Source organism: Falco peregrinus, chromosome 19, assembly GCF_023634155.1.
Source record: "Falco peregrinus isolate bFalPer1 chromosome 19, bFalPer1.pri, whole genome shotgun sequence".
Taxonomy (NCBI): domain Eukaryota; kingdom Metazoa; phylum Chordata; class Aves; order Falconiformes; family Falconidae; genus Falco; species Falco peregrinus.
Genome location: NC_073740.1, coordinates 5,506,841 through 5,532,024, shown reverse-complemented (window position 1 = coordinate 5,532,024; position 25,184 = coordinate 5,506,841). Strand labels below are relative to the sequence as shown.

Sequence of the window (25,184 nt, the reverse complement as noted above, 5' to 3'; positions counted from 1 at the left end):
CCCCTGCCCTGCCAGGACCCCTGGGACCCCCAGCCCTGCCAGGACCCTCAGCCCTGCCAGGACCCCCATCCCTACCAGGCCCCCCCAGCCCTTCTGGGACCTCGGGGGCCCCCAGCCCAACCGGGACCCCAGGACCCCCATCCCCACCGGGGCCCCGGGGACCCCCGGCCCCGCCGGCCCCTCCCGGCCCGGCGGCGGCCGCTGCAATGCCGGCGGCGGCCAGGGTAGGAGCTGTGCTCCGGGCCGGGCCGGGCCGAGCCGAGCCGGGCGGCGGGGGAGCGCCGCGTCCCGCACCCGCCGGGCCACGCCTGGCCGCTGCGAGCTGGGCACCGGCACCGGGACCTGCACCGGGACCCCGCACCCTGCGCCGGGGCAGGTAATGAGGCCGCCACCGGGAGCGGGAGCGGGAGCGGCCCCCCCGAGGCGTGCGACCCCGCGGAAGGGCCCTCGATCGCGCCGTGGGAAGGCGGGCAGCGCAGCGGGACGGGCAGGGGGCGGCGGGAGGACCCCCACCTTGCAGCCCTCGGGTCGGACCGGGGAGTCCTGCCGGGACCCCCGGCCTTGTCCGGACCCCCCAGCCCTGTCTGGACTCCCCGACGCTGTCCGGACTCCCCCAGCCCTACCGGGACCCCCAGTCCTATCGGGTCGCCTCCCCGCCTTACCAGGACCCCCGGGCTTCCAAGCCCCACTGGCACCCCCCAGCCCTACTGGCACCCCCCCAGCCCTGCTGGGACCTCAGGGGTCCCCAGCCCCACCGGGACCCCCCCAGCCCCACTAGGACCCCCAAACCCTACAGGACCCTTGAGGTCCCCAGCCCTTCTGGGACCTCCAGCCCAGCCGGGACCCCCCAGCCTTAGAGTGACCCCCAGGGCCTCCAGCCCTTCTGCCGCCTCCCAGCCCTACCGAGCCCCACGGGACCCCCACCCTTGCTGGCACCCAGTGCTCCCAGGCTGGCAGCCGTGACCATCCCACGCAAAAGGGGGTTCTCCTCCAGTTTGGCACCCCATCCTGGGGGTCCTGGGCCTGCAACCGGGGGGGGTCCCAGGTCTCTTGTCCAGCACGGCCCCGTTCCCGCACACTGCCCTCCCTCTGAGCTTGGGGGGACCCCAGTGGGCACCCTTGGGGTGGGTGACCCCCGGTGCTGGAGGCCTGCAGTGCAACCCCCCGCCCCACTGAACAGCCTCCCCCCTCTCCCTGGTCCCCCGCCGGTGACGCAGAGCTGCCGAGCGGTGGTTTCCCAACAGGGAAGTCATTTTGTGCATGCCGGCACGGGCCCATGAGCCGCCCTCCCCGGGGGCCACTGAAGGGCCAGGCCCCATCACCCAGGTGGGCTGAGACCGGACACAACTCAGCGCAGGGGTGGGCAAACGGGGAGGGGGGCACGTGAGACCCCCAGCTGGGGGGAGCTGGGGCGGCTGCGGCCTGCAGGACCCACCACCGACAACCACCCGGAGCCGGGAGAGCGGCCGGATCTGGCCCCAGCCGTCACCCTTCACTGGGCACGGGGACGTGAGGCCTGGTGGGTGCTGGGGGATGGGTTTGGGGGCAGGGAGGAGGGGTCCAAGTGGGGAGTTGCAGCAGCTTGAACCCCTCGGGGTTTGTACGGGGGTTCACTGATGGCTTGTACAAGGCTGAGCCTGCTCCTGGGGGGCTCCCTGCAGAGGCTCTTCCAGCGCCCTGGGGACTGGTTGCGATGCTGAATTTGGGGGGTACCCCCCCACCCCGAAGGCCTTTCCGCTGCACTGCCGGATCCGACAGCGAGCTGGGGTGTTATGGCGGGGGCCGGCTCCGGCAGCCTCATTTCCTAAGGAAATGGGGCTAGAAAGAAAAGGCAGCCCCCCCGCCCCGCTCCGTCTGTCCGTCCGTCCGTCCACAGCCCGGGGGAGAGGCCAAGTTTGGCAGGGGGTGCTGGGGGGTGCTGGTGCGCGGGTCTGGCGTGGGCACGGCCCCGGTTTACGCCACCCCAGACGTGTCACAACCTGCCCGTTCTCAGCAGCTGCACTTGTGGCAGGGGGGGGCTGCGGGCCAGGGCCCAGGCGCCAGGGTGAGGGGCACAGGGGGCTCTGGTGGGGGCTCCTTCCGTCGTTCCTTGGCCTCCAGGCTGGGCCCCAGGCTGGCAGTGCAGTGGGGGAGTGGGCAAGGCCAGGCACCCGCTCCCCCTCGGTGTCCTGACGCCAAGGGGATGGGCCGCAGGTGCTGCGCGGCCGTGGGGTCGTTCGGGGGAGCAGCCAGGTCACCCTGAGGCCGCATCCTGCCCGCTGGCCCTGCCAAGGCTGTGAATGGGGACAGCGCCGAGGTGATGCAATCCCGCAGGGACGGAGCATCCCTGGGCACCCAAAGGGGGGCTTAGCACTGCATTTCGGGGTCTGCTGGCCCCGACACCGAGCAGTCACGGCCACGGGCCCTGCTCCTCCCCGCTGCGGGCAGGAAGCGCCGGCCGGCTGCCGCGGACTTTGGACCCATCCGGTGTCACCGGTGCAGGGGCAGAGGAAGGGACTTTTCCTGTTTGCCAGCGCGGTGGGGTCCGGCGCCCATCTGCCACCGCGGCCGAGCTCCGGCAAAACTTGGCCTTGTCTCGGCACAGCTGCTAGCTGCCCCCCACGCTGGCGTGGGGACTCTCTGGCGGCTGATATAAGCTTGCGCTCAGGCCACAGCTCTTCGTGGGCGGGTGAGTTTTGTGCGTGCCGCCGGGTGCTTTTGCAGCGTAAAAGTTGTCTCTCCTTGGGGTGGGGAGCACCCATTTTGGGGGTGAATCCCCCTTTCCATACCTGCCTTGGCTACCCCAGCTGGGGCTGTGGGTGTTTGGGGTACAGTCCCACCAGCCAGGCAGAGCCCCTGTTTATTTCCCCCCCCCCCCCCATCTGCTTTTTGAGCCGGAGCGGAAGAGCTCAACCTCCGGCCCCTTTTCGGAAAGACCGGGATATTTATAGCTGCCTGGCTCAGGGAGTTGGGATTTGCTATGGCTGCCTCCGTTCCCCCCCCATCCTGCCGCAGCATCCCTCAGCCGCGTCCTGCACTGGGGCCAGGGCCGGATCCTGCCCTGGTCACGGGGACAATTCTTCTGGGTGGCTGAGCGATGCCAGGGGTTCCTGGCTCCGCTCGGTCGATAGGAAATGGATTTGGTGTTGATTTGGGGAGTCAGAACTGCAGGCATCACCCCTCCCTTCACACCTGCAGCTGGCTGCTCCTCTCCACGCCGTGCCACCCTGATCAGGTCCCCCCACCTGTCCCCATGGAGTGACCCTGCACGGGGGTCTCTGCACCGGTGCGGCCCCCCACCGGCAGCCAGCCTGGCACGGAGGGAAGCTGGCCGCCGTGAATATGAGTGACTTCTGGCACAAGCTGGGCTGCTGTGTCGTAGAGAAGCCACAGCCGGTGAGTAGCTTCAGCCTGGCTGGTTCAGGGGCGGGGGTTGGGGTCCTGGGCTCAGCAGGGACTGATGGCCTTCATCTGCTTGCAGAAGAAGAGGAGGAGACGGATCGACCGCTCCATGATCGGGGAGCCCATGAACTTCGTCCACCTGACGCACATTGGCTCTGGTGACATGGCCGCAGGCGAAGGCCTGCCCATGGTACCCTACCCACGCGCACGGTTTGGGGGGTGGGTCTCATGGTTGGGCGGTGGGTGTCACTGTTGGGGCGCTGGGTGTCACGGTTGGGTGGTGGGTGTCGATGCTGGGTGTCATGGTTGGGTGCTGGGTCTCATGGTTGGCGTGACGCAGCCTGATGTTTGGGTGATGGGATGGCACAGGGGGGTGGTGGGTCTCATGGCGGTGATGCCACATCTCTGCACCTTCCCCGCAGACTGGCGCCGTCCAGGAGATGAGGTCCAAGGGTGGACGGGAGCGACAGTGGAGCAACTCCCGGGTCTTGTAGACTGTGAGTACCCTGCCACGCGGGCAGCTGTGGCAGCCCCGAGCACCCGCTGCCCCCCTCCAAGGCACCACCGCTAATAACACACCCAAAAGGAGACCCCGCTTGTGCGGTTTTGTAACCCAGCCTCTTGGACTTTGCAGATTCCTGGCTTTTTCAGCCCAAATTTGAACTGCCTGATTCCCAACCGGAGGAGAAGCCGACCTCGAGCGCTTTAACCCCGCGGTAATTTATGCAGAGCAATCCTCGCCCAGCTCCCGGTGGCTTTTGGTTGTCACCCCTCCCCCCAGCAAACCCCTCCTTCCCGGAGGCATCGGTCGGTGACGCGGGGAGGGAGCAGGGACAGCAGCCCCCACCTCGCACCCGACCGGCATCTCAGCCGAAAAGACGCAGCTGCCCTCACGAAGCGTGCCAGGAGCTGCCGGGCGCAGCCAAGATGTGCCAAATCCTCCCCCTTTTCCCTTTCTCCACACCAGCGTCTCCCACGGGCCCCTCTTGGCACTGGGCCACGGTGCCTTGGTTTTCCCAGGGGACTGGGGCCTGTCCTGGTGCGGAGGCTGATTTGGTGTCCTCCCGGGAAGGCGTGGAAGAGCAAAACTGGGATTAAAGCCCAACGCTTCGGTGTCTCACCGGCAGCGGCTCAGTGCCGACACCACCACCAAGCCCACGGTGCCTCCAGCTGGCATTTCCACCGCCGGTAAACTGCCACCTTCCTTCTTTTTTTAGGATTTTTTTTTCTTTTTTTTTTTTTTTTTTTTTAAAAGCTCAAAAAAACCAACTAGGCAGCCTCCGCCACCTCGGAGGCAGGACTGTGGTGGGGTCACCTCCACCCGGGATCGCCACCAGCGTTTCACCAGCACCGGCCGAGGCAGGACGGGGCCCGACCCAAGAAGGGACTCGGGCTCCCGAATTCAGGCGCGGGTGTATATAGTTTAAATAGCGCCGGGATTAAATATTAAATAGCACGTGCCAGGCATCACGGCCAGGCGGCAGAGGCTTTCCTCCTCGCCATGCTCCATGCCACGCTGGGATGCTCCTGTGCGGAGCCGTGCTTTTCCAGCCCCACGGTGCGCTTGGCCTTGGTAAGCCAGTGCCGATGCTTGATTCGGTTTTCCCTCCCCTGGGAAAAACAACCCAACCTTGAAATAAAACCCTTGTGCTGGCCCGAGGAGTGTGTCCGTGAGCTGCCCGCGGCTCCTTGCCTCCCTCCTCTGCTACTGGTACTGCCAGATTTGCCAAGAAGAGCCGAGACCCACCGCCCACACTGGGCACCGTGCACCCATCCATGTCCTTTATTCACCCGTGGGTGCTCAGGGACGGCGTCGGGTCTGCCAAGAGCCCCCCATCCCACCGCTGTGCGTCCCTGCGCGTCCCCATCACCGCGTCGCAGCCCGGCTGCCATCCCAACCCGGCTCTAACCTGCGGGGGAGAGAAGAGCATTGGTAGGAGGCAATGCATGCACCCCCCTTAAACCCCAGCCCTGGGGAGGGGGCTCACCGCCGGACGGGCTCGGGGATGTGTGCCGGCTCCAAGGGGACAAGCTGGGAGAGCTCCCGCAGGCTGGCAGCAAACCGGACCTTGCCGCTGAAGGTGGGGCTGGGGGAGATGGGGGCGCCGAGGCCCCCCAGCTCGTTACACCCTTGTGTGATGGGGCTGGTTCACCAGGAGCTGGCACAGGAGGCACCGGCGAGGAGGCGAAGGTCCTCGTGCAAGGCCTTGCACACGTGGGTGCAAGCAGCCCTACCTGAGAAAGGGCTGGAAAAGCGTCACAAGCGCCTTGATGTACCAGGTGGGGTGGACGATGATCACAGCCTGGAGACTCTTCCGGAGCCTGGGAAGGATGGGGATGCTCCAGGGCTCGCCGCCATCCCGGCACGCTCGCTGCCACCCCCGCTCCGGCACGCTCACTGGGAGCCCTTGCACGCTCACCGCCGATCCATCGCTCGGTAGCACCGCTTCATCCAGCTGAAGGAGGGGATCTGTCCCCGTGCTGCCGCCCCGCTCAGGCACACCAGGATGTAGCGGTCGGCCACCGTCCTCTCCAGGGTGCCCATGATGTACCTGGAGGGGTGGTGCAACCCATCAGCTTGGGGAAACTGAGGCATAGGGCATATGGGAAGGATCCCGTCCCCCCGGGACCCCACCTGAGCAGGTTCTCCATCACGTAGCTGTACCGGGGGATGCTGCTATCCGGGAGGTGGCAGGCGGCGAAGAGCAGGATGGCGCCGAAGCCCTCACTGTCGTACCCTGGCCAGAGTGGAGGGTGGCACAGCCAGCGCCTGCCGTCCCCCCCAGACCCCGCGTGCTCAGGGAGGGGACCCAGGAGTCCCACCCCGGGCACCCGGCCCCGTGTTACCCCCGTGGGAGAGGACTCGGCTGTAGGGCTCCACCACGCTCAGATCTACGCTCTCCTCCGGCTGCTCGTCCTCCGTGTCCGGCTCCCACCGGCTGCCAGCCCCCTCGGCGAAGGCCCAGGCGTGCGGCAGCTCCTCTGCAGGCAGCCGGTTAGCACGGCACCGGCGGCGAGGCACCGGGGGTCCCCGCGCCCCCACCCCGGCCGGGTCTCACCCTCCCACTCGAAGCCGTCGCTGCCTGTGGGTGTCTCCAGCGCATCCAGGTCGAGGTCGATGCTGGCGTCGGGCGAGCGATCGGTGCTCTCGGTCCGCTCCAGCGCCGGCAGCCGCCTCCGCATGCGCCGCAGGGCACCCCCGGCCCCCAGGCACTCCTCCGGCAGGGGCCTGGCAGGGACAGGGGGTCAAGCGGGACCCCGGGCTGGGGAGCAGGTTTGGGGGTGCCGCTCCCATCGCTCCCTTACCCAGGGAAGTCTTCATCCTGCCACTCCTCGCTCAGGTCCAGGCCATCCCCGGTGGCCATCACGGTGGCCATCCTTGTTGCCATCACCTGCAGAGACGCCAGCCCCGTGGGGACCAGTCCCCGAGGTGTTCCCCCTACCGAACTGTCCCCATTTCCAACCCATCCTGCCCTGTTTGCAAACTGAAAGCAAACGGCACACCCCGCTGCAAGGAGATGGCCCAGACGCTCCGCAGGGAACCCCGTCGCGGCCCCACTCAACCCTCTACGAGTCCTCAGAGACTCCCGGCACCGGGGCTGCTCACCTCTGGGGAGCCTCTCTCCCCCTGTGGCTCCCCACAGATGAAGGGCTCCGGTGACGGCACTGGTGGCTCATCCAAACTGGTTTGGCCGCATTTGCAGCCGGCAGAGGCCACAGCTCGTGGTGGCACAACCGGTTTCCTCCTGGCTGAGCTGGATTTGGGGGTTCGGCCACACCGAGCCCCCCCCCCCCCCCCGCCCTGAAATGCTCCTCTGACCCAGAGGGGATATTGGCAGGGGGGTCTGCACCCCAGGAAAAGAGACGGTTCACCCCCTGGGAGGGTGGGGGCCATGCCAGGCACCCTGGGGTGAGTGGGACGACGCCAGACCCATCATGGAAGAAGAGCCAAGAGCCAAAAGTGGAAGAAAAAATGGAAATTTAATCCTCTGAGTCTGTGGGTGACAGTTCTGGGCCAGCTGCGTGTCTGGACCCACCAGCCGGGGCCCCCCACATCCCCCCGAGGGAGGAAGAACAAGAACTCGTTAAACCCCCCACCCCCACCCCAATGCCTTCATGAAGTGGGTGCAAGCACTGCCCTGGCCCTGCTGCCCACGGGGTCCCCAAAAACCCACCCTGGGGGACCAAACCCCAGCAGGGGCGGGAGGGGCGACAAATAACGAGGGCCTCCCTCCATCCGGGAGCTGACCTCTAACGAAGGCAGGCGAGTTGTACTGAAGGCAGCTGCAACCCCTGGTGCCTGGGCACCCTGCCAGGACCTGCCCAGGGACCCCACCTCCTCATACGGACCCCAGAAGTCTCTGGTCACCCACTTTTATTTTGGGGAGCCGGGCGGCTGCCCAGCGGCAATGCGGCTGACCCGCTCCAGGACATCCTGGGGGCAGAGCGGGGGCACGGCCTGGGCCAGCGGACATTCTTCCACCAGGCTGTTCATCGGGGTGGGTGGCGGGACCACCTCTTCCTCCGGACCCCCAGTAACGCCTGGCCCCCCCAGGGCTGCCCGCAGGATGGGCAGGACCTTCTTCCGCGACGCCAAAGCATTGCCCTGGGTGTAGGTGCCCAGGCAGGACCAGGGGCTCAGGAGGGGCTGGAGGTGCAGGGATGGCATCGTCGCCTCCTCCAGCGCCCGGCACACCTGCAAAGGAGGGAGCACTGCGGCTGGGACCCCCTAGCACCCCCCAAGATCTCTGGGGGGCTTTTGGGGCAAACTGCAGCCGAGAACTGCCTGGCTGCTACCCCAGACCCCCGTGCTGAGGGACGGGGGTGCCTGGGCACGCCCCTCACCGTGCTGCGGAGTGTCTCATGCTGGCTGTAGACTGCGAGCTGCCGGGAGGGCTCGTTGCGCTCGTTATAAGAGATTGTCATGGCCACCAGCCCCGCATAGCCCCGAGCCTGGCAGAAAGCATCCAGGTCCTGCAGCAAGCTGGGCCGGCGTAGGAAGGTCTGGAGGGGGAGAGACACTGGCATCATGCTGGTGTCCCCATTGTGCCACTCCCCACCTCAGCTCCCCCCGTGCCGAGCCTCACCTCCAGGTCCATATAGATGGCACTGATGGCGAGGGCCAGCTCGTCGCCGAAGAGGACTTTGAGGTCCTTCCGCAGCATCTGCTCTGTCGTCAGCCCTGGGAGGCAAAGAGGGGCCAAGCGTGAGCCCCGGGGACCAGTACCCGCTCCCAGCCACACCGTGGGTGCCACCACCCCAGCACACGGACCTGAGACATCAAACTTGGCTGCCTGCAAGGCTTCAAAGATGGTGTCGCGGGGTGGCAGCTCGGGGAACCTCGCCTCAAGCAGGGAGACACACGCCACGTCCCTGGGCGTCACCTTGCCGGCAGCCGGGCTCAGGTTGATGCAGTCCAGGAGGATAGTACCTGTGGCGGGGGGACAACCAGGGGCCATCAGTCATCACCGTCCCCCTCGGACAGGGCTCAGCGAGGGTCCGTCCTCACCGTGCAGCAGTGTGGCCGTGGTTCTGTCCAGCACACCCGGGGGACCTTGGGCAATCCGCTCCGTCACCAGCGTGGCACAGGAGCCCACCAGCTCTGCTGTCACCTGGCAGCCAGGAGCTCGGTCCCGTTCCAACGGCCGGTGATCAAGGACCTCCACCACAGCCTCTTCCAAGGCTGCGTCGGTGCTAGTGGGCGAGACAGGCAGGGTGAGACCCCCAGCATGGCCCTGCTGTGTAGCTGTGAGGCGTCACCCCCAGCAGAACCTGGAAACCCCCTTTGTTCCTCTCCTCCTACCCTAAAAACACCCCGGAAAGGGGAAGGTTTTACCCACCCTGGGCCAAAAGCAAGCGAGGAAAAAGCGAGGCTTTGGGTGGGTGGCCCTGGCTGTCCCTGCGTCCCCCTGCCCCGGCTCACCCGGGCAGGACGTGGTGATCGACCAGCGTCAGGGAGAGCAGCCCGGCGCGGTGCAGCCCCCCCAGGTCGATCTCATCCCGAAAGATGAGGGAGGTGGCGGGGATGCCCTGCTCCCGCAGCAGAAACGTTGTCTCCGTCCGGAGGGCGAAGTCGGCACGAGGGATGTTCAGCACTGGGATGAAGGTGGCTTTGGGAGCTGGGGAGGTCTGCGGCGGGGATGACACCCGGTGAGGCATCCCCCAAGCCACCATCTGTCCCCGAGCCAGTGGGCAAGCCTCACCTTTGCCAGGAAATAAGCCAGGGCCAGGGCCGAGACAGTGGAGTCCAAGTCACAGGCCTCATTGCCCATCACCACATGGATCTCCTGGTGACGCCGGACATGCTCCTGCCAGGGCAGGAGGCATCAGGCACGGCAGCAACGCATCCCCATCCTCCAAAGACTCCCAGGTTGGTCCCTTCCCCGCCAGCATCCCTGGAGCCACTCATCGCAGACGTCACCCACAGCTGCCACCCACCAGTACCCATCTCCCAGCTGCTGCCAGCAGCAGACAGGCTGACGGCATCCCTGAAGCACCACATAGCCCGGCACCCTTGGGACCAGACTTGGCTGGGATCCATTTCTGGCATGAAAGCCCCACATTTTGGGGGCGCGTGTGTGAAACCAGGTGCATTGTGGCCTCGGCGAGAGTGGCAAAGCCCAGCCCGGCCACGAGGGACTGTGGCAGTGGGGATGGGGACCTTCCCAATCTGGGGACAACATTGCAGCCCTGGGAGCCTTTGGTATTTTAATCCCAGACCAAGGTGGCTTTTCCAGAGATGGCGAGTTTGGGGCTGGCTGTCCCTCAAAATGCGACATTTCACCCCTTTTTGTTTTCTTGCCTGCAGCAGCAAGAAAACAATGTCACCCATGTCACCCCATGAATTCCCTGTCCCCAGATTCTGGCGCCTGTCCTGTCATGCTCGAGGGAGCTGCCCTGTCTCCAGGCCCTTTTTTGGTGACAAGTATTTCATACCATAACCCAGTTTTGCTCATTTATTTGGTACAAGCCAAGGAAGTAAACAACTGAGTGCTGCCTGCGGCATTAACCCCGTTATTTAACAGGGGACCTGCACCCTGTGCTGCAAGACGGGGGACGAGGCTGCAGGGGTGGGGTAGGGGGTGCTGGAGAGCCCCCCCCCCGACTGTGGGGCTGAGGGGCAGCATGCAACCAGCCCCTCTCTCCAGGGAGGATGGATGCACCCCACTCAGGGGCCCTGACCCTGCACACGCTGCTCCCCTGGGCATGCAGTCCCCCTGCACCCCATTTCCACTGGGCACCCCACTGTCCTGAGCATCCAGCCTCCATGCATCCAAGCCCCTGCACCCTGCTCCCCCCAAGCCCCCTGCGCCTTGCTTTCCTGGGCACCCAGTCTCCTGCCCACCTTGCTCTTCCAGTCCCCCCTGCACACCAGTTCCCCCGCACCCCAACACCCTGGGCCCCCAGGCCTCCTACACCCCAGGCCCCCCGCTTTCCTGGGCACCCAGTGTCGTCCTCCCCCCCGTCTCCCCCAGCGCCCTCCCCCACTCCATCCCCGCTACCTGCAGAGCTGCCCGGTTCCCCTCCACGAACCGCTCCATAACGGCGGCGATCCACGCCCCAACCCGCCCAGTCCGGCCCAGTATAACCCAGTACGGCCCAGCCCACCCCGACTCTCCTCAGGCCTTGGCGGCGGGGGTGTGGCCTCCCGCGAGGGCTGCCGGGAAAAGGGCGGGGGCAGGGGCGGGGGCTACGCCCCCCCGCCGCTGTCCCTGCCCCTTTCCCGGCAGCCTTCGCGGGCGCCGAGGGGGCTCTCGGGGTAATGGCGGGGTGGGGGCGACACCCCTCAACCCTCCTCCCAACTCTCCCAGCACCCTAATCCGCCTTAACACCCCCGAAACCCCCCTGGCACCCCCCCCCCCCCTCAGGCACCCCCAGGTGGGCTGTGACCCCCCCCCCGCGACTGTATTACGCCCCCAGGTGGCATCACCCCCCCTCAGAGTAGTGGCCGCGGCCTAGTGGTGTGGGGCGAGCCCTAGGCCCGTGTGCGAGCCAGGGATCTGTCGGTGGGAGAAACTGGGGGGCGGGGGGGTGAAATTGGGGGGGGGGGGCCCTCCCCTCAGCCCAGTGCCAGGCCTGCGAAACGGGTTAAAACCCCAGGAAACTGGTAGTTTTCAGTGTCAACCAGCACCCAGGCCTTGCCCCGACAGCTCCGTGTGCAGGAGGGAGCTGGTGACAGGGCGGGTTGCAGGCAGCTGCCTGCTCTCTCCACCCCTCCTGGCTGCCTTCCTCCTCCTCCTCCTCCTCCTACTCCTCCTCGTCAGCCACTGTAAATCCGCCTTCCCGGCGGAGAGCCAGAGCGTGCAGCTTAGCAGTGGAAAGCAGGCCTCCGCTCGGCCGGGGAAGACGGGGAAAGGAGGAAAAAAGGAGGAAAAAAGGCAAAAGGAAGGGGAAAAGGAGGAGTAAAGAAGGGATAAAGGAGGAAGAAGGAGAGAAAAGGTGGTGAAAAGGACTAAAGAAGGAGAAAGAAGGGGGAAAAGGAGAAAAAAAGGAGGAAAGAAGAAGGAAAAAGGAGGAAAACAGAAGGAAAAAGGAAAAAAGGACTAAAGGAGAAAGAAGGAAGAAGAAGGAAAAAGGAAAGCAGAAGGAAAAAGGAAAAAAGGACTAAAGGAGAAAGAAGGGAAAAAAGGAGAAAAAAGAAGGAGAAGGAAAAAAGAGGAAAAAAGGAGACAGGAGGGAAAAAGGAAAAACGAAAAAAGGAATAAAGAAGGAAAAAAGGAGAAAAAAGAAGGAAAAAAGAGGAAAAGAAGGTGGGAGTGGGGAAGCGACAGCAGCAAGGTGGCTGTGGAGTAAGCGCGGCTGGGGGCTGCGGGGTGGCGTGGGGCTGCGGGTTGGGTGACCCCTCTGCCCCGGTGCTGGGCCAGGCACAGGACACGGGCGACACCGGGGCTGTGGGAGCGACGGTGGCGTTTCGGGGGCAGCGGAGGTGGGTTGAGGGGGTCTGGGGTGACCCTCAGCCCAGCTGCTGATGCTCGGGCTGCTGATGCTACTGGGTGGGGAAACTGAGGCAGGGCGGCTCCCGGGGCTCTTGCCGGCCCCGTCCCACCCCGGTGCCCGCCGGCCAGGGCTGTGCCAGCTGCCCCCAGCCGGTTTTTCCAGCTCCCGGTGCCTCGCCGGACACCAACCCAGCTGGGCAGCGGGCTGGGGAGGGGGTGCTCGCTCCTCTGTGCCCACGCAGAGCCTCTCGCTATTCCTTTTCTTTAAAAGCATATTTAATTTGATTTTATTGATTTTTAAAGAACATGTACATATGTGTGTGTTTAGTTATTAAGACTATTTATTTATCATCTACATATCTATCAAAATTGTTTATTAGTTTAGTTAATAGCACTACTTATTTACTTACCTATATATCTATAAAGAATATTTATTTATTTCCACGTTATTTATTTCTAGGGATTGTTTGGCTTATGTATTTATGGATTTATTTATTAAGAATATTGGTTATCTATCTACCTGTCTATCGAGAATATTGTTTATTTATTTACTAATACTATTCATTTACCTAGATATCTGTTTCTCGAGAATATTTATTTATGTCTGCACTAATCTAATAACAACAAAACAACGAAACAATAATAATAATAATAATAATAATATGGTTGCCATCAGGCACCGTCCCCCTCCTTTTCTTTCCCCCAGGACCCCTCCGCTCTGGCCCTAAAAGAGTTGGGAACAGCTCAGAGGTCACTGACCCCTGGATTTTCTCCTGGGCTGTCACTACTGCCCCCCAGAAGCCCCTTTTCCCCCCTGTTTCCACCCTGCCCGGGCATTTCCATCGCTCTTTTGTCGCTGTTGTTGCCTCTGTCCCTCTCTGAGCATCCCCGGCTCCCTTGGGAATACGGGGGGGCTTCACAGAGCGGGTCCCTGACTGTGGCCGGGAGCGCAGCCTGCGCCAGGCGCAGGAGGGTTAGGGGCTAAGGGGGTCCCAGTGAGCTGGCATGGGGGGACGTGCCGTGGTGGGACATGCCGGGCAGTGCTTTGGCAGGGGGACCAGCGAGGGACAGGACAGAAAACCAAGTTGAAGCCAGAGCAGCTGTGCTCCTGCCTGCACGGAGTGTTTAAAAGCCCAATTTCCCAAACCTCTTTGAGTATTTCAAGGCCAAATTTTCCGATTCTGGTGACTATTTAAAAGCCAAATTGTCCAAATCTCTTGCAGGAGCATCTTCGCCAAGCTGTGTTTGCAGGAAAACCCTGGCGGGAGCACAGAACTCTGACCTTTCCCCCACACCGCTTTGGCTCCATCCGAACCCCTCAGTTCTTCCCAGGTAGGTTTGGGATTTTCCCCTCTTTCTTTGGAAACGGGAGGCAGATAAAATCCGCACACATCCACGGCATTAATTTTTTTAACAGCGATTTAGAGGTTTCAACAGCCAACGTTTTATTTTTCATTATTTAAGTGAATGTAAAGGGATGGGGCAAAAAAATTCTAAGCTAAACGAGCCATAGCTGGTAAACAAATTGGACTAACACAGATTTTTTTTTTCTTGAAATACCCAAGTTTTACCTTCTAAGGGAGAGGTTTGGGATGCAGCTGATCCTGGACAGACCCGGAGCGTTCCCAGGGGCCTGAGCCAGACCCACTTGAGGCAGGACGCCACAGTGAGGGTCCCACTACCGCCTGCTCCCATGGAGCAGCCGCCTGAGCGGGAAGGGGCACTCCCAGCCCCTTCCAGCGGCGAAGGGACCTGCCAGCCCCCCGAGGAGACCCCCACTAGGGAAGAAATGCCAGCTGGTGGTCGGGAGAGCCCAGCACTGGACGGGCAAGTCACCGTGCTGCAGGGTGGGGAAGTGGCCGTGCCTTCCCTCCCTGGCGTGGGGCAGCCGAGCGGTGCCCCACATCTCCCCTCCAATGAGCATCTGCGGGAAGATGCTGAGGAGAAGCAGCCCGCTGAGGGCAAACAGCCTGCTGAGGGCAGGGGGTCCCTGCCAGGTGCCCCCATGCCCAGCCCGAGCGCCGGGGCGGTGGGGTTACCAGCTGAGCCCCCCCGAACCCAGACCCCCAGTCGGGAAGCAGAGGCAGATTTTTATTGTGTGAAGTGGATCACCTGGAAAGGCGAGCGGACACCCATCATCACGCAGAGCGAGAATGGGCCCTGCCCGCTCCTGGCCATCATGAACATCCTCTTCCTGCAGTGGAAGGCAAGTGGGCTGCAGGGGGCGGGTCTGGGGGGGCTGGCGAGGCGGGATCGTGGTCGGTTCCCCCTGGACCGTCAGGGGAAGGAGCCGGGGGCCAGTCCCCAACGTGTCTCGTGCTTCCAGGTGAAGCTGCCCCCGCAGAAGGAGGTGATCACGGCCGAGGAGCTGATGGCACATCTGGGTGAGCGGGGAGCTCCCCGGGACCCGTCACCCTTGCCCCGCTGCCGGGATGGCAGCGTGCCGCGGTTAACCGGCTCGCTGGGAGCTGACCGCGCTGCCTTGCAGGGGAGTGCATCTTGTCCACCCAACCCCGGGAGCCGTCGGAGGGGCTGCAGCTCAACTTCCAGCAGGTGAGGAGCGAGGCCGCGTGTCACCCAGCCCAAAAATCGATCCCCTCCATCTCATGGAGCACTGGTGGCCTTGGGCTGCAAGGATTGGGGTGCCACCCAGCTTCCCGAGCAAGCCCCGCTTCTTTCTGCCCCCCCCAGAACATCAACGACACCATGACAGTCCTCCCCAAGCTCTCGACGGGGCTGGATGTCAACGTGCGGTTCACAGGTGTCTCGGACTTTGAGTACACGCCCGAGTGCATTGTCTTTGACCTCCTCAATGTCCCGCTCTACCACGGCTGGCTGGTGGACCCCCAGGTGAGCTGGCCCCACGGCTGTCCCACCGTCGGTCCAGGGGCGGCTGGGGGGTCATCCAAGGGCTGCAGCACCTCTTTCATGAAGAGCTGGGGTTCATCTTCGAGAAGATGAGTCTTGGGGTTGTTTATCCTGGAGAAGGTGACCAAGAAGAGCCCTCAATATGTAAGAAGGGTTATAGGAAAGATGGAGAGAGGCTTTTTACCATGACGGGACAATGGTTTTAAACTGAAAGAGGGTAGGTTTAGATGGGACGTGAAGAAGAAATTAATGACGAGGGCAGTGAGGCACTGGCAGGGGTTGCCCAGAGAAGCTGCGGGTGCCCCATCATGGAGGAGTGCAGAGGCTCTGAGCACGCCGAGCTAGAGGAATGTCCCTGCCTGTGGCGCGGGTGGGAGGTTGGGCTGGATGCTCTGTGAGGGTCCCTTCCAGCCCAGCCCCTTCTCTGGTGGGTCCATCCCCACAGTGGAAGCCACCAGCTCAGCTTCTTGGACATCCCCGTGACGGAGCGTTGCTTGGAGAAGGTTCAGGGCATCCTCCTCTCGCCCTGGGCGGTGGGTGAGGGGTAGGGCAGGTCCCCCCAGACCCAGTGCTCACCCCCCAGCATCTCCCCGCAGAGCCCAGAGGTGGTGCGCGCCGTGGGCAAGCTCAGCTACAACCAGCTGGTGGAGAAGATCATCACCTGCAAACAGGCCAGCGACTCCAGCCTGGTCAGTGAAGGTACCGGCCCCCCACCGCCCAGCCGCCCGCTCCCCGGGGTCCCTGGGGGGGCCTCGACACCCCGGCCCCGCTCCCACCCCGCTCTCACCCCAGGGCTGGTGGCTGAGCAGTTCCTGGAGTCCACGGCCTCCCAGCTGACCTACCACGGGCTGTGCGAGCTCACGGCCGCTGTCAGGGAGGGCGAGCTCAGCGCCTTCTTCCGCAATAACCATTTCAGCACCATGATCAAGCACAAGGTGCGGCTCCGGCCCCTTCCCCGGCTTCCTTCGAGCCGGCAGCCCCCCTCCCCAGCGCTGGTAGGGGCTGACTCCCCCCCTCTCCCCTCTCTCCAGGGCCACCTTTACCTGCTGGTGACAGACCAGGGCTTCCTGCAGGAGGAGGGGGTGGTCTGGGAGAGCCTCCACAACGTGGATGGAGACAGCTGCTTCTGCGACACCGATTTTCACCTCAGCCACGCTCCGGGCAAGGAGGGGGCTGCCGCGGCCCCCCTTGACCACCGGCTCCAGCAGAGACAAGTGGACCAGGTAGTGGACACCTGCTGGCAGCAGGGGACACGTGAGTCTCATCTCGGCTCCGGGGGATCGCTGCAGGGTTTGGGCCACTGTGCTGAGCCCCCGCTCTCTTTCTGCGCCCCCCCAGGATTACATGATCGCCCTGTCGCTGCAGCAACAGCAGGGACAGGACCCCTCTGCGCTCAGTGACCTGGAGCTCGCTCGCCAGCTGCAGCAGGAGGAGTATCAGCAGCAGCAGCGGCAGCAGCAGGTCCCGGCGCAGGTAACCAGGTGCTCCCTCACGGGACTGCAGTGTGGGGCGCGGGTGCTTCTCACCCCCTCATCCCCCTGCTCTGCCCCCCGGCCGGTGCCGGGGAGGGTGGCAGCGTCCCCCTGGGATGATGGGGGGTTCCTCCCCCTCGCCAGCCCCCTTCTTGTGCCCGCAGGGTCGCGCGCAGCCGGGTGGCCGGGCAGCTGGAGAGCGGAGGCAGCGGCAGAAGCCTGACTTGGACTGCACCCTCTTGTAGCGCCCTGTGCCCGGCCCCCTGGGGGGCCCCTGCCCAGTTCCTGCCGTGGCCCCCCCCGGCTCCTGGCCAGGCTGGGGCATGTGGTGGGGTCCCCGCGCCCGCAGCACCCCGACTCCCTGTGCTCCTCTGTCTTCCAGGGACACGCTGTGGGGGTCCCTGGGAACAGGAGTGGGGGACACAGGCGAGGGGGTGTCCATCCTTACCTACTGCCGGGACCACCCAAACCTTTCCAAGTGGCCTTAACACGGGGGGGTCCCACCCGGGGGGTCCCACTCAGGGAGAGTCCCTGCTCCGAGACGCGGGGGGGACATGCGTCGAGGGGGGACACGCACCCCCGTGTCCAAAACGTGGCCTTAGCCCTTGGCAAATAAAGGACTTGTCCCCGTGCTCAGGGGTCCGGCTGTCTGACACCAGCGGGACCTCCGTGCCCCACGGACACGCGGGGTCGGGGGTTTGGGGTGAGGGGACCCTCCGCGCCCACGGACACGCGGGGTCGGGGGCCCCCCGTGGGGTGCGGTGGCACGGCGCGGCCGGCAGGGGTCGCCGCGCACCGGTAGCGCTGCCGGGGGGGTGTGTGGGGTGGGGGAGCTATAGGGGACGTATAGGGGGTGTATAGGGGTGCACAGGGGTGGGTATAGGGCGTGCATGGGCGTGACTATAGGGGGCATATAGGGGTGTGTGTTCAGGAGGTATGGGGGTGCATAGGAGATGTATCGAGGTGCATATGGGGATGAATAGGGTGCGTGTAGAGTATGCATAGGGGTGCATACGGGGGCCGTGTGGGATGGGCATCAGGCATGCACGTGGGTATGTATAGAGAGCATATGGGCATGTATCGGGATGGGCGAAGGGCATACACAGGGGTATGTGTGTGGGGTGTATAGGGACGGGGATGGGGGCTGCACAGGGGTACGGACAGGGGACACATAGCGGGCGTACAGGGCTGCGCGCAGGGCGTACGTGTAGCGGGCGCGGCCCGCCGCTCGCGGTGCCGGCGCTGGATTGCTCTGGCCTGGCGCGCCGCCCCGCCCCGCCCCTCGGCAGGCCCCGCTCCCCGCGGGCCCGCGGCGTTGGCGGTGACGTCACTCCCGCCCGCTGCCTGGCGCGGGGCGCGCGGGGGGGGCCAGCGGCAGCGCGAGGCGGCGGCGGCGGCTCCGGGCGGCGGCGCGTGAGTTGGGACGGGGGGGGGGGGGGGGCTGCGGCCTCCGGGCTGCGGCGGGACCGGCCTCGCTCCGGGAGGGTCGGGCTGGGCCGGGCCGGGGCGGCGGCTGTGGCCGGGCCGCGGTGGGGCGGGGGCTGGTTCCCGGTGCCCCCGGGCCGCCCCGTTGCGGCGGGCGCGGGCCCGGTGAGGGGCGGGCAGCCCCGGGCCCAGCGGGGCGTTGTGGGGGGGGGGGTCCGCCCGCCCCAGGCCCCGGCGAGGTTCCCCCCGGTGCTTCCCGGCCGCCGCCCGCCGGCGGCCCCGGGCCTCGGTCCCCGCCCGGCGCGGCGGGACCCCCCCGGCTCCTCCGAGCGGGCCGGGCCGGGGGGGGCGGTGCCTCCCGGGGCGCTGCGAGGGCCCGGGCCTGGCCTCCGGCCCCGCCGGGGCTGGGCTGTGCCTGCGGGCGGCCCCCGCCTGCCCCGGCCCTGCCCTGCCCCGGTGCCCCCAGCCGGGGCGAACCCCCGCGAGCCCCCGGTGCAGGGTCCGGGCCGTGACCCGGTGCCCAGCCACGTTCCCGGGCCTGTTTTTCCCTCCCCGTGACCGGAACGTTCCAGGGTTTTCCCCTTTCCCAGCGGGATCGTTCCCAGAACCGCCCCGGGCGGGGGGGGGACGCTGGCGGCGCCCTCCCCGCGCGGGCTCGGCGGCCCCGGGGCATCGCCTGGGCCCGGTGGCCCCGGGCAGGGGGGTGCCGCCGGCCCTGGCCGGGGCCTCACCCCGAGTCCTGCTGCGCTGCCCTGCCCGCGCTGCCCTGCCATCCCCTGCCCGCGCTGCCCTGCGCTGCCCTGCCCGCGCTGCCCTGCCAGCCCCTGCCCGCGCTGCCCGCCCTGCCTGCGCTGCCCACCCTGCCCGCGCTGCCCTGCGCTGCCCTGCCCGCGCTGCCCGCCCTGCCTGCGCTGCCCTGCCAGCCCCTGCCCGCGCTGCCCGCCCTGCCTGCGCTGCCCTGCGCTGCCCTGCCCGCGCTGCCCACCCTGCCCGCGCTGCCCTGCGCTGCCCTGCCCGCGCTGCCCACCCTGCCTGCGCTGCCCTGCCAGCCCCTGCCCGCGCTGCCCGCCCTGCCTGCACTGCCCTGCCAGCCCCTGCCCGCGCTGCCCGCCCTGCCTGCGCTGCCCGCCCTGCCAGCCCCTGCCCGCGCTGCCTGCCCTGCCAGCCCCTGCCTGCGCTGCCCCCGCTGCTGCCCTGCCTGCGCCGCCTGCCCTGCCCGTTACCTGCCCGCGGCACGGTGCTCCGCTTCACTGGGAATCGGGGCGTGCTCCTGCCTTGCCTTGCGAAACTGGTTCCCCTTCTCCCCTGGCCGGTGCGAAGCCGCCTCACCCCTCCTTAGATCCCCGCTCCACCTCGGGGGTTTGCCCGGGGACCCCCCGACCCCAGCCCAGCCCCCCCCCCCCAAGCCCGGGGAAGGGGAGAACCGGCCCGTGCCTGGTGCTGGGAGGTGCCCGCGTGGAGGGGAGGGAAGAGCTGGGATGCAGAGACCCCACGGCGGTGGGTGGCTTCCCCGTGCAGTGCCGGTGGCCGTGCCGGTGGCCGTGCTCTGCCTGGCCGTGCCCGCCGGGAGCCTTTCGCAGGCACAAAGGTGCTCATTGTGCTGCCGGCAAATCCCTAATCCTGCGCGGTGCGGCCGCCTGGGTCCGGCTGCCTGGCGCTGGCGGTGGGCTCCGTGCCTCAGTTTCCCCTCTGGGCCTGGGGACCAACCCCGGGATGCGAACACGGCGCTCGGGGGAGAAACCGTGTCAGGGGGCTTCATCCTGGGGTCGTGTCTGTCACCGGCTGATGCTGCGGGGAAGTCCCGGGGACTGGGAAGCCGGTTCTTCCCGCCGGCCGTGCCAAGGATCCGTCCTGCCGGCTGGGAGCAGGAGCCGGCCCCGGTTAATCATCACCCGGTGACCTCTGCCGCGCCGGGAGCAAAGTCCTGTGCCGGGGCCCAGCTCCGCCGCCCTGCGGCACCGGGGGGCGTTCACCGGCCGCGGACCCCCCGCCGCTGGCCGGGCCGGGGGCTGAGGTGGGCTGGGGGGCACCAGGCAGGGGGGATGTGACCGGCGGTTCCGGGTGCCCCCCTCACCTCGCCTCTGCTCCCCCCCAGCATGTTCCAGACCTTGTACAGCTACTTCTGGTGGGAACGGCTCTGGCTCCCGGCAAACCTCACCTGGGCCGACCTGGAGGACCGGGATGGGCGAGTCTACGCCAAAGCCTCGGATCTCTACATCACCCTCCCCTTGGCCTTCCTCTTCCTCATCGTCCGGCACCTCTTCGAGACGTGAGTCCCTTCCCCAGGGTGGGGGGCTTGCCCTGGTCCAGCCCCCCCTGAGCCTGGGGGCTGTGTGTGGGGCTGGGGACGCGCTGTGCTGCTCCCCTGGCTGTGTCCCCCTGCGCTTGCCCGGCTGGGGGTGACCGTGGCACTGCGGGGGTCCTGCCCCCCCCCCCCCCCCCCCTCGCCCAACACCCCGTTTAGGGCTGGGGGGCTGCCCCTGGCGGCCCCACACAAACCCGGCTTTGTGCATCCTCTGCCGCCCTTATCGCGGCGCAGGCGGCCGCGGCCCCCGGCGTTTAAGGAGCGATTTGTTGGGCAAACAATGGCGAGCCGAGACCGGGAACAGACGGGGCTTTGTTGGGACGGTGGGAGAAGGGAGGAGGCACCGTTCTCCAGGGTGGATACAGCCCCGCTGCATCGTGGCGGGCCAGTCCCCCACCCCTGAAGGGTCTGGGGGGTCCCCCTGTGGTAAAACCCACCTTGGAGGAGCAGCGGGATGGGGAAACGGGGGCACTGAGCAGCTGGAGGTCCTTGGGTGGCTTTGATCAGCTCGGTGACGCAGGACTGGGGGCTTCTTACACCCCCCCTACTCCTTCCCCAGGTACGTGGCCACCCCACTGGCCGGGCTGCTGAACGTCAAGGAGAAGATCAGGTTAAAAGCCACCCCCCAACGCCGTGCTGGAGAAGTTTTACGCCGCCACCACCAAACACCCCAAGCAGGTGAGGGAAAGGGGGGTCCCCAAAAGGGGCTCAGCATGGCGGGAGGGGGCGAGCGGCAGAGCCGGAGCCCTGCGGCGTGGCACTAACGTCCCTGCCGTCCCCTAGGCCGACGTGGAGATGCTCTCCAAGAAGAGCGGCTGCACGGTGCGGCAGGTGGAGCGCTGGTTTCGCCGCCGCCGCAACCAAGACCGGCCCAGCCTGCTCAAAAAGTTCAGGGAGGCCAGGTGAGACCCCGCGCCTGGTGTCACTGTCACCCTGCGGTGGGGGAGGGGGGGGGGGCTTTGGGGGCACCTGCTTGGTAGGGAGCTGCCCTGGGAGGGGGGGAATATGGGGCTGGTGGGTCCGTCCTTCTCCCTCCCTCGCCCCGGTGCCCGTCTGAGGACCATCTGCTTCCTTTTTCCAGTTGGCGATTCACGTTTTACCTTATTGCTTTCATTGCTGGCATGGCTGTCATAGTGGATGTAAGTATTTATCCCCCCTCTCCGTGCACGCCCGGCCCCCTCCGCCCCCTCTAACCCCTCTCTGTCTCTCGTTCCCCTCCGCCTCCTGCAGAAACCCTGGTTCTACGACCTCCGGGAGGTGTGGAAGGGATACCCCATCCAGGTGAGCGCCTGACTCCGTCCCAGCTGCCATCCCACAGTCCTGCCCCCGGAGCTGCCTGGGGCAGTCGGAGATGGGGGCCAGAGGCCCGGGGGTTGCTGGGGGGGTTTCTCTGGGGGCTGCGGGGGGGTTTCTCCAGGTTTCACGGTGTCTCTGGCACCCCTGTGGGTTTGGCTGGTGCACGGAGCAGGGGGTTGCATGCCGTGGGGTGCGGGAGGGTCCCCAAGACACCCGTGGGTCTGGCTGGTGGCCAGAGAGGGGGATCAAACCCCACTGGGGCGCATGGAGTATCCCCCCACAACCTGTCTCCTGGCCTCCAGAGCATGCTGCCCTCCCAGTACTGGTACTACATGATCGAGCTTTCCTTCTACTGGTCCCTGCTCTTCAGCATCGCCTCCGACGTCAAGCGCAAGGTGGGCTGTGGCAGGGGGGGCTCTCTGGGGGCGGGGGGCATCTTGGCAGGGTTCTCTTTGCCCTCGTGGTGGGTGATAGGGACCGGTGGGCTGGGGGGATGTGGGAGAGGAGTGGGGTGGCGGGGGTTGGGGGTCGGAGCCAGGATGCTGTAACCCCCGGTTCCCCCTTTCCTGGGCGCAGGACTTCAAGGAACAAATCATCCACCACGTCGCCACCATCATCCTCATCAGCTTCTCCTGGTTCGCCAACTACATCCGCGCAGGGACGCTCATCATGGCCCTGCACGACTCGTCGGACTATCTGCTGGAGGTACGACCCCCTCCCCGCAGCCACGGCCACGGCCCACACCCCCTCCCCCGCTCACCCCCCCTCTGCCCCCAACAGTCCGCCAAGATGTTTAACTATGCCGGCTGGAGGAACACCTGCAACAACATCTTCATCGTCTTCGCCGCCGTCTTCATCGTCACCCGCCTGGTCATCCTGCCCTTTTGGTGAGCGCTGGTTGCTGGTGAACGGGTGGGGAAACTGAGGCATGGGGCAGGGAGCCCCACTGCGGGGCGGGGGGGGGGTGGTGGGATGCTGGTCCCTACTCGTAACAGCGCTGCTTCTCCCGGCAGGATCATGCACTGCACGGTGGTTTATCCGCTGGATCTCTACCCTGCCTTCTTTGGCTACTACTTCTTCAACTTCATGATGGTGGTGCTGCAGTCGCTGCACATCTTCTGGGCCTACCTCATCATCCGCATGGCCCAGAAGTTTATAACTGGAAAGGTAAGAGGGGGCTGGGGAGCGGCTCGGGGGTCCCAGCCCACCGTGAGGGGCATCGGGGCTGTATCGGGTCCCGGCTGGTGTGGCTCGGGGTGGAGGGAGGGTGGGGGTCAACCCCAGGGGTGAGATGAGGTGGGGGGGGGGGGTTTGCAGGGGAGACCCCCAGTCCATGAAGCCGGAATGCACGCGGTTTCCTGAGTCCCGGAGAGCCCTTGGTGGGGAGGAGACCGTGGTGGTTGCGATGGGGGAAACTGAGGCACAGCAGGATATTGACCGAGCCCCCCGCCCTCCCCTCTGCCCCCGCAGGTGGTGGAGGACGAGAGGAGCGACCGTGAGGAGACGGACAACTCTGAGGAGGAGGAGGAAGCGGCGAAGAACGGGCCCCTCTCCAACGGCCACCCCGTCCTCAACAACAACCACCGCAAAACCGACTGAGCGCCCTCGCCCCGTCTCTGCGCTGGCGGGGGCGGCCGGGGGCCCCGCCGGAGGCCAAACCCGTGAGATGCCCAATCCCACCGCTGCCACCTCGCGCAGCGCCCAGGTCCCCATCCCCTCCATCCTCTTGCCCGGGACCCCGGAGAGCCCGTCTCGGCCCCCAGCCCCCTCCGTTGCCTCCTCCGGAGAGGGTCTGCGGCTGCGAGGGGACGGCAGCGTCGCTGCTTCCCCACCTCACGCTCACCCTCGGTGCCCTTCCTGCCTTTCACCTGCTGCCTTAATCCAGCGCGGTGCCCCGGGACAGGCAGAGCGAGGATGGGTCCCGCTGGCATCGCTCCGGGATGGCTCCTTCCCAGCCCCTCGCCAGGGCTCCAGCCTCCTGGTTCCCCGTTTCCCCACCAGCCCCTCGCCGGGGGGGCAGCGCATCCTGCACTCACCTCTTCAAACACTGGGGAAAAAGCCCCTTCCCCACCCAGTGCCCAGCAGAGCGGTGGCAGCGCGGGCACAATCCCAGCTCCATCCCCGCTGGAGCGCGGGGAGGGAGGAGCGGGGCCAGCCCTGCGTGTTTGGTGGCCGAGTGTCACTTGGGAGTGCGGGATGTCACTGTGGAAGTGCTGGCGGAGGGAGGCCGCGGGGTTTGGTCACGCCTCGGAGCAGTTTCATCCCCTCGTTTCTCTCCTGTAAATGGGTTTCGAGTCCCTCCCTCTCTGTGGCCTCTCCCGGTCCCTTCCCTGGCTGTAACAGGACAAATTTGCAACTGATTTTTTTTTTTTTTTTTTTCTTTTTTGGTTTCTATTTATTTGGAAGACAGAAGGAGCCAGGCTTGGCTCTGTCTCCTGCATCCACCCGGGATGCGGGGAGACCTCCCAGTGCGGAGGGGTGGGGGGAAAAGGACCATTAACCAACGCCAGACCAAAACGTATTTTGTTGTTTTTTTTGGTTTTTTTTTTTTCTAAATAAAAGGTTAAATATATTAAAAGTTAAAAAACTAATAAACTTCGGTTAAAAAAAAAAATACAGGGCTTGGGCATCTTCTCTGGCTGCCACAGCAGCCCTGGCCCCCGTGGGGGGTCGGGGGTGATCGCCTTGGCACAGCCCCCTCGAGCTCTCATTTAGGCAGCGCTAAAAGTGGGTGGATTTGAGGATTTTTTTTGATATTTTTATATATATATTTTTTTTTTCCCCTCCCCAAAAGCTCTCTCTGTCTTCAAACCCAGCCTGGAGCGTGGGCTTCGGTGGCCCGAGGAGCGGCCGCCCTCTGGGATGACAAAGCTGCTATTCAGGTGGACGCTAAGGATGGAACTGGAGCTCGTGGAGGCCCTAGAAAGGTTTTGTTTTGTTTTTGTTTTGGTGTTTTTTTTTTTAAAAAAGGTTATTTAGCATGGCAAAAAAAGACTCCCTTGTGTGAGCGCAGGTTGCGGGCGCTGGGGTCAGTCTTGGGCGCCTGAGGGATGGGGGGTGGCGGCTGGAACCTGTTCCAGCTCCCCCCAGGGCGGTGTTTTTGCATTTCAGCCGCTGGGTGACGTGAGATTTGATTCCAGTTTGTTCAAAAAAATAATAATCTGCCTCTTTTAGCCTGTGTTTACGGTGCTTTATCGAACCGTTTGGATGTGCAGGTACGAGCTGCTCCCCTCCCCCCCCCCCCCCCCCGAAAAAACCAGCCAAACCCCAACACTGGGAATTGTGTGTTGCTGCCAGGGGGCGGGCGGTGCGGGGGGAAGGGGAAGCAAATTTTCCTCGTGGAACTGCTGCGGGTTTGTGTCCAGCAGCCAGACCAGGCTGGCAGGCGGCTGCTCCACCCTCCCTGGCTGCCTGCGCCAGCTCTGCCCTTCCCTACCCCTCCGCAGGTGCCTAAATCGAGTCGGGTTTGACTGAGTCAAGTTCAAGGCTGCCCCGGCTGCA

General features: G+C 65.3%; 5 protein-coding genes across 15 annotated transcripts; 3 read left to right on the top strand and 2 right to left on the bottom strand.

Annotated features, from left to right (window-relative positions):
• The first annotated feature begins 220 nt into the window (after positions 1-220).
• On the top strand, positions 221-5,040 carry CDC42SE1 (CDC42 small effector 1). Of its 3 annotated transcripts, none has more exons than XM_055792269.1 (5): positions 221-376; positions 3,178-3,375; positions 3,461-3,571; positions 3,804-3,878; positions 4,016-5,040. In XM_055792269.1, the coding sequence occupies exons 2-4, from the start codon at positions 3,322-3,324 to the stop codon at positions 3,873-3,875; spliced, it is 237 nt and encodes a 78-aa protein (XP_055648244.1). In that variant the 5' UTR covers positions 221-376; positions 3,178-3,321; the 3' UTR covers positions 3,876-3,878; positions 4,016-5,040. The 3 variants fall into 3 exon arrangements, with proteins under 3 accessions (XP_055648244.1, XP_027652391.1, XP_005244343.1); XM_027796590.2 differs by lacking the exon at positions 221-376 and adding an exon at positions 795-1,326; XM_005244286.4 differs by lacking the exon at positions 221-376 and adding an exon at positions 1,362-1,519.
• Positions 5,041-5,149: 109 nt separating this feature from the next.
• Positions 5,150-7,276, bottom strand: BNIPL (BCL2 interacting protein like). Of its 4 annotated transcripts, none has more exons than XM_005244329.4 (9): positions 6,989-7,276; positions 6,688-6,773; positions 6,441-6,610; positions 6,229-6,363; positions 6,017-6,119; positions 5,802-5,933; positions 5,617-5,703; positions 5,370-5,468; positions 5,150-5,291 (listed from the first exon to the last, which is right to left on the bottom strand). In XM_005244329.4, the coding sequence occupies exons 1-9, from the start codon at positions 7,274-7,276 to the stop codon at positions 5,249-5,251; spliced, it is 1,143 nt and encodes a 380-aa protein (XP_005244386.4). In that variant the 3' UTR covers positions 5,150-5,248. The 4 variants fall into 4 exon arrangements, 3 of the variants coding, with proteins under 3 accessions (XP_005244386.4, XP_055648242.1, XP_055648243.1); XR_008745002.1 differs by having other exon boundaries at positions 5,246-5,291; positions 5,370-5,540; XM_055792267.1 differs by lacking the exon at positions 5,150-5,291 and having other exon boundaries at positions 5,353-5,540.
• A 67-nt stretch (positions 7,277-7,343) lies between these two features.
• On the bottom strand, positions 7,344-11,026 carry PRUNE1 (prune exopolyphosphatase 1). Its single transcript, XM_055792266.1, has 8 exons — positions 10,884-11,026; positions 9,585-9,689; positions 9,305-9,510; positions 8,891-9,075; positions 8,654-8,812; positions 8,469-8,563; positions 8,227-8,385; positions 7,344-8,077 (listed from the first exon to the last, which is right to left on the bottom strand). Exons 1-8 carry the CDS (start codon positions 10,920-10,922, stop codon positions 7,757-7,759), a joined length of 1,269 nt encoding a protein of 422 aa, XP_055648241.1. The 5' UTR covers positions 10,923-11,026; the 3' UTR covers positions 7,344-7,756.
• A 246-nt stretch (positions 11,027-11,272) lies between these two features.
• MINDY1 (MINDY lysine 48 deubiquitinase 1) lies at positions 11,273-17,533 on the top strand. 6 transcript variants are annotated; one of them, XM_027796516.2, is made up of 11 exons: positions 11,273-12,131; positions 13,541-13,649; positions 13,883-14,523; positions 14,644-14,701; positions 14,806-14,870; positions 15,009-15,167; positions 15,782-15,884; positions 15,978-16,120; positions 16,217-16,408; positions 16,524-16,666; positions 16,822-17,533. In XM_027796516.2, exons 3-11 carry the CDS (start codon positions 14,011-14,013, stop codon positions 17,516-17,518), a joined length of 2,073 nt encoding a protein of 690 aa, XP_027652317.2. In that variant the 5' UTR covers positions 11,273-12,131; positions 13,541-13,649; positions 13,883-14,010; the 3' UTR covers positions 17,519-17,533. The 6 variants fall into 6 exon arrangements, 4 of the variants coding, with proteins under 4 accessions (XP_027652317.2, XP_055648032.1, XP_055648031.1 ...); XM_055792057.1 differs by having other exon boundaries at positions 11,273-12,159; XM_055792056.1 differs by having other exon boundaries at positions 11,273-12,170.
• Positions 17,534-19,821: 2,288 nt separating this feature from the next.
• On the top strand, positions 19,822-24,856 carry CERS2 (ceramide synthase 2). The gene is given in 12 exon segments (XM_055792059.1): positions 19,822-20,096; positions 20,178-20,351; positions 20,947-21,007; positions 21,009-21,065; positions 21,171-21,289; positions 21,469-21,526; positions 21,618-21,668; positions 21,986-22,078; positions 22,260-22,388; positions 22,464-22,570; positions 22,697-22,850; positions 23,154-24,856. Coding segments are annotated over 11 exon segments (1,131 nt in total). The 5' UTR covers positions 19,822-20,096; position 20,178; the 3' UTR covers positions 23,283-24,856.
• The last annotated feature ends 328 nt before the right edge of the window (positions 24,857-25,184 follow it).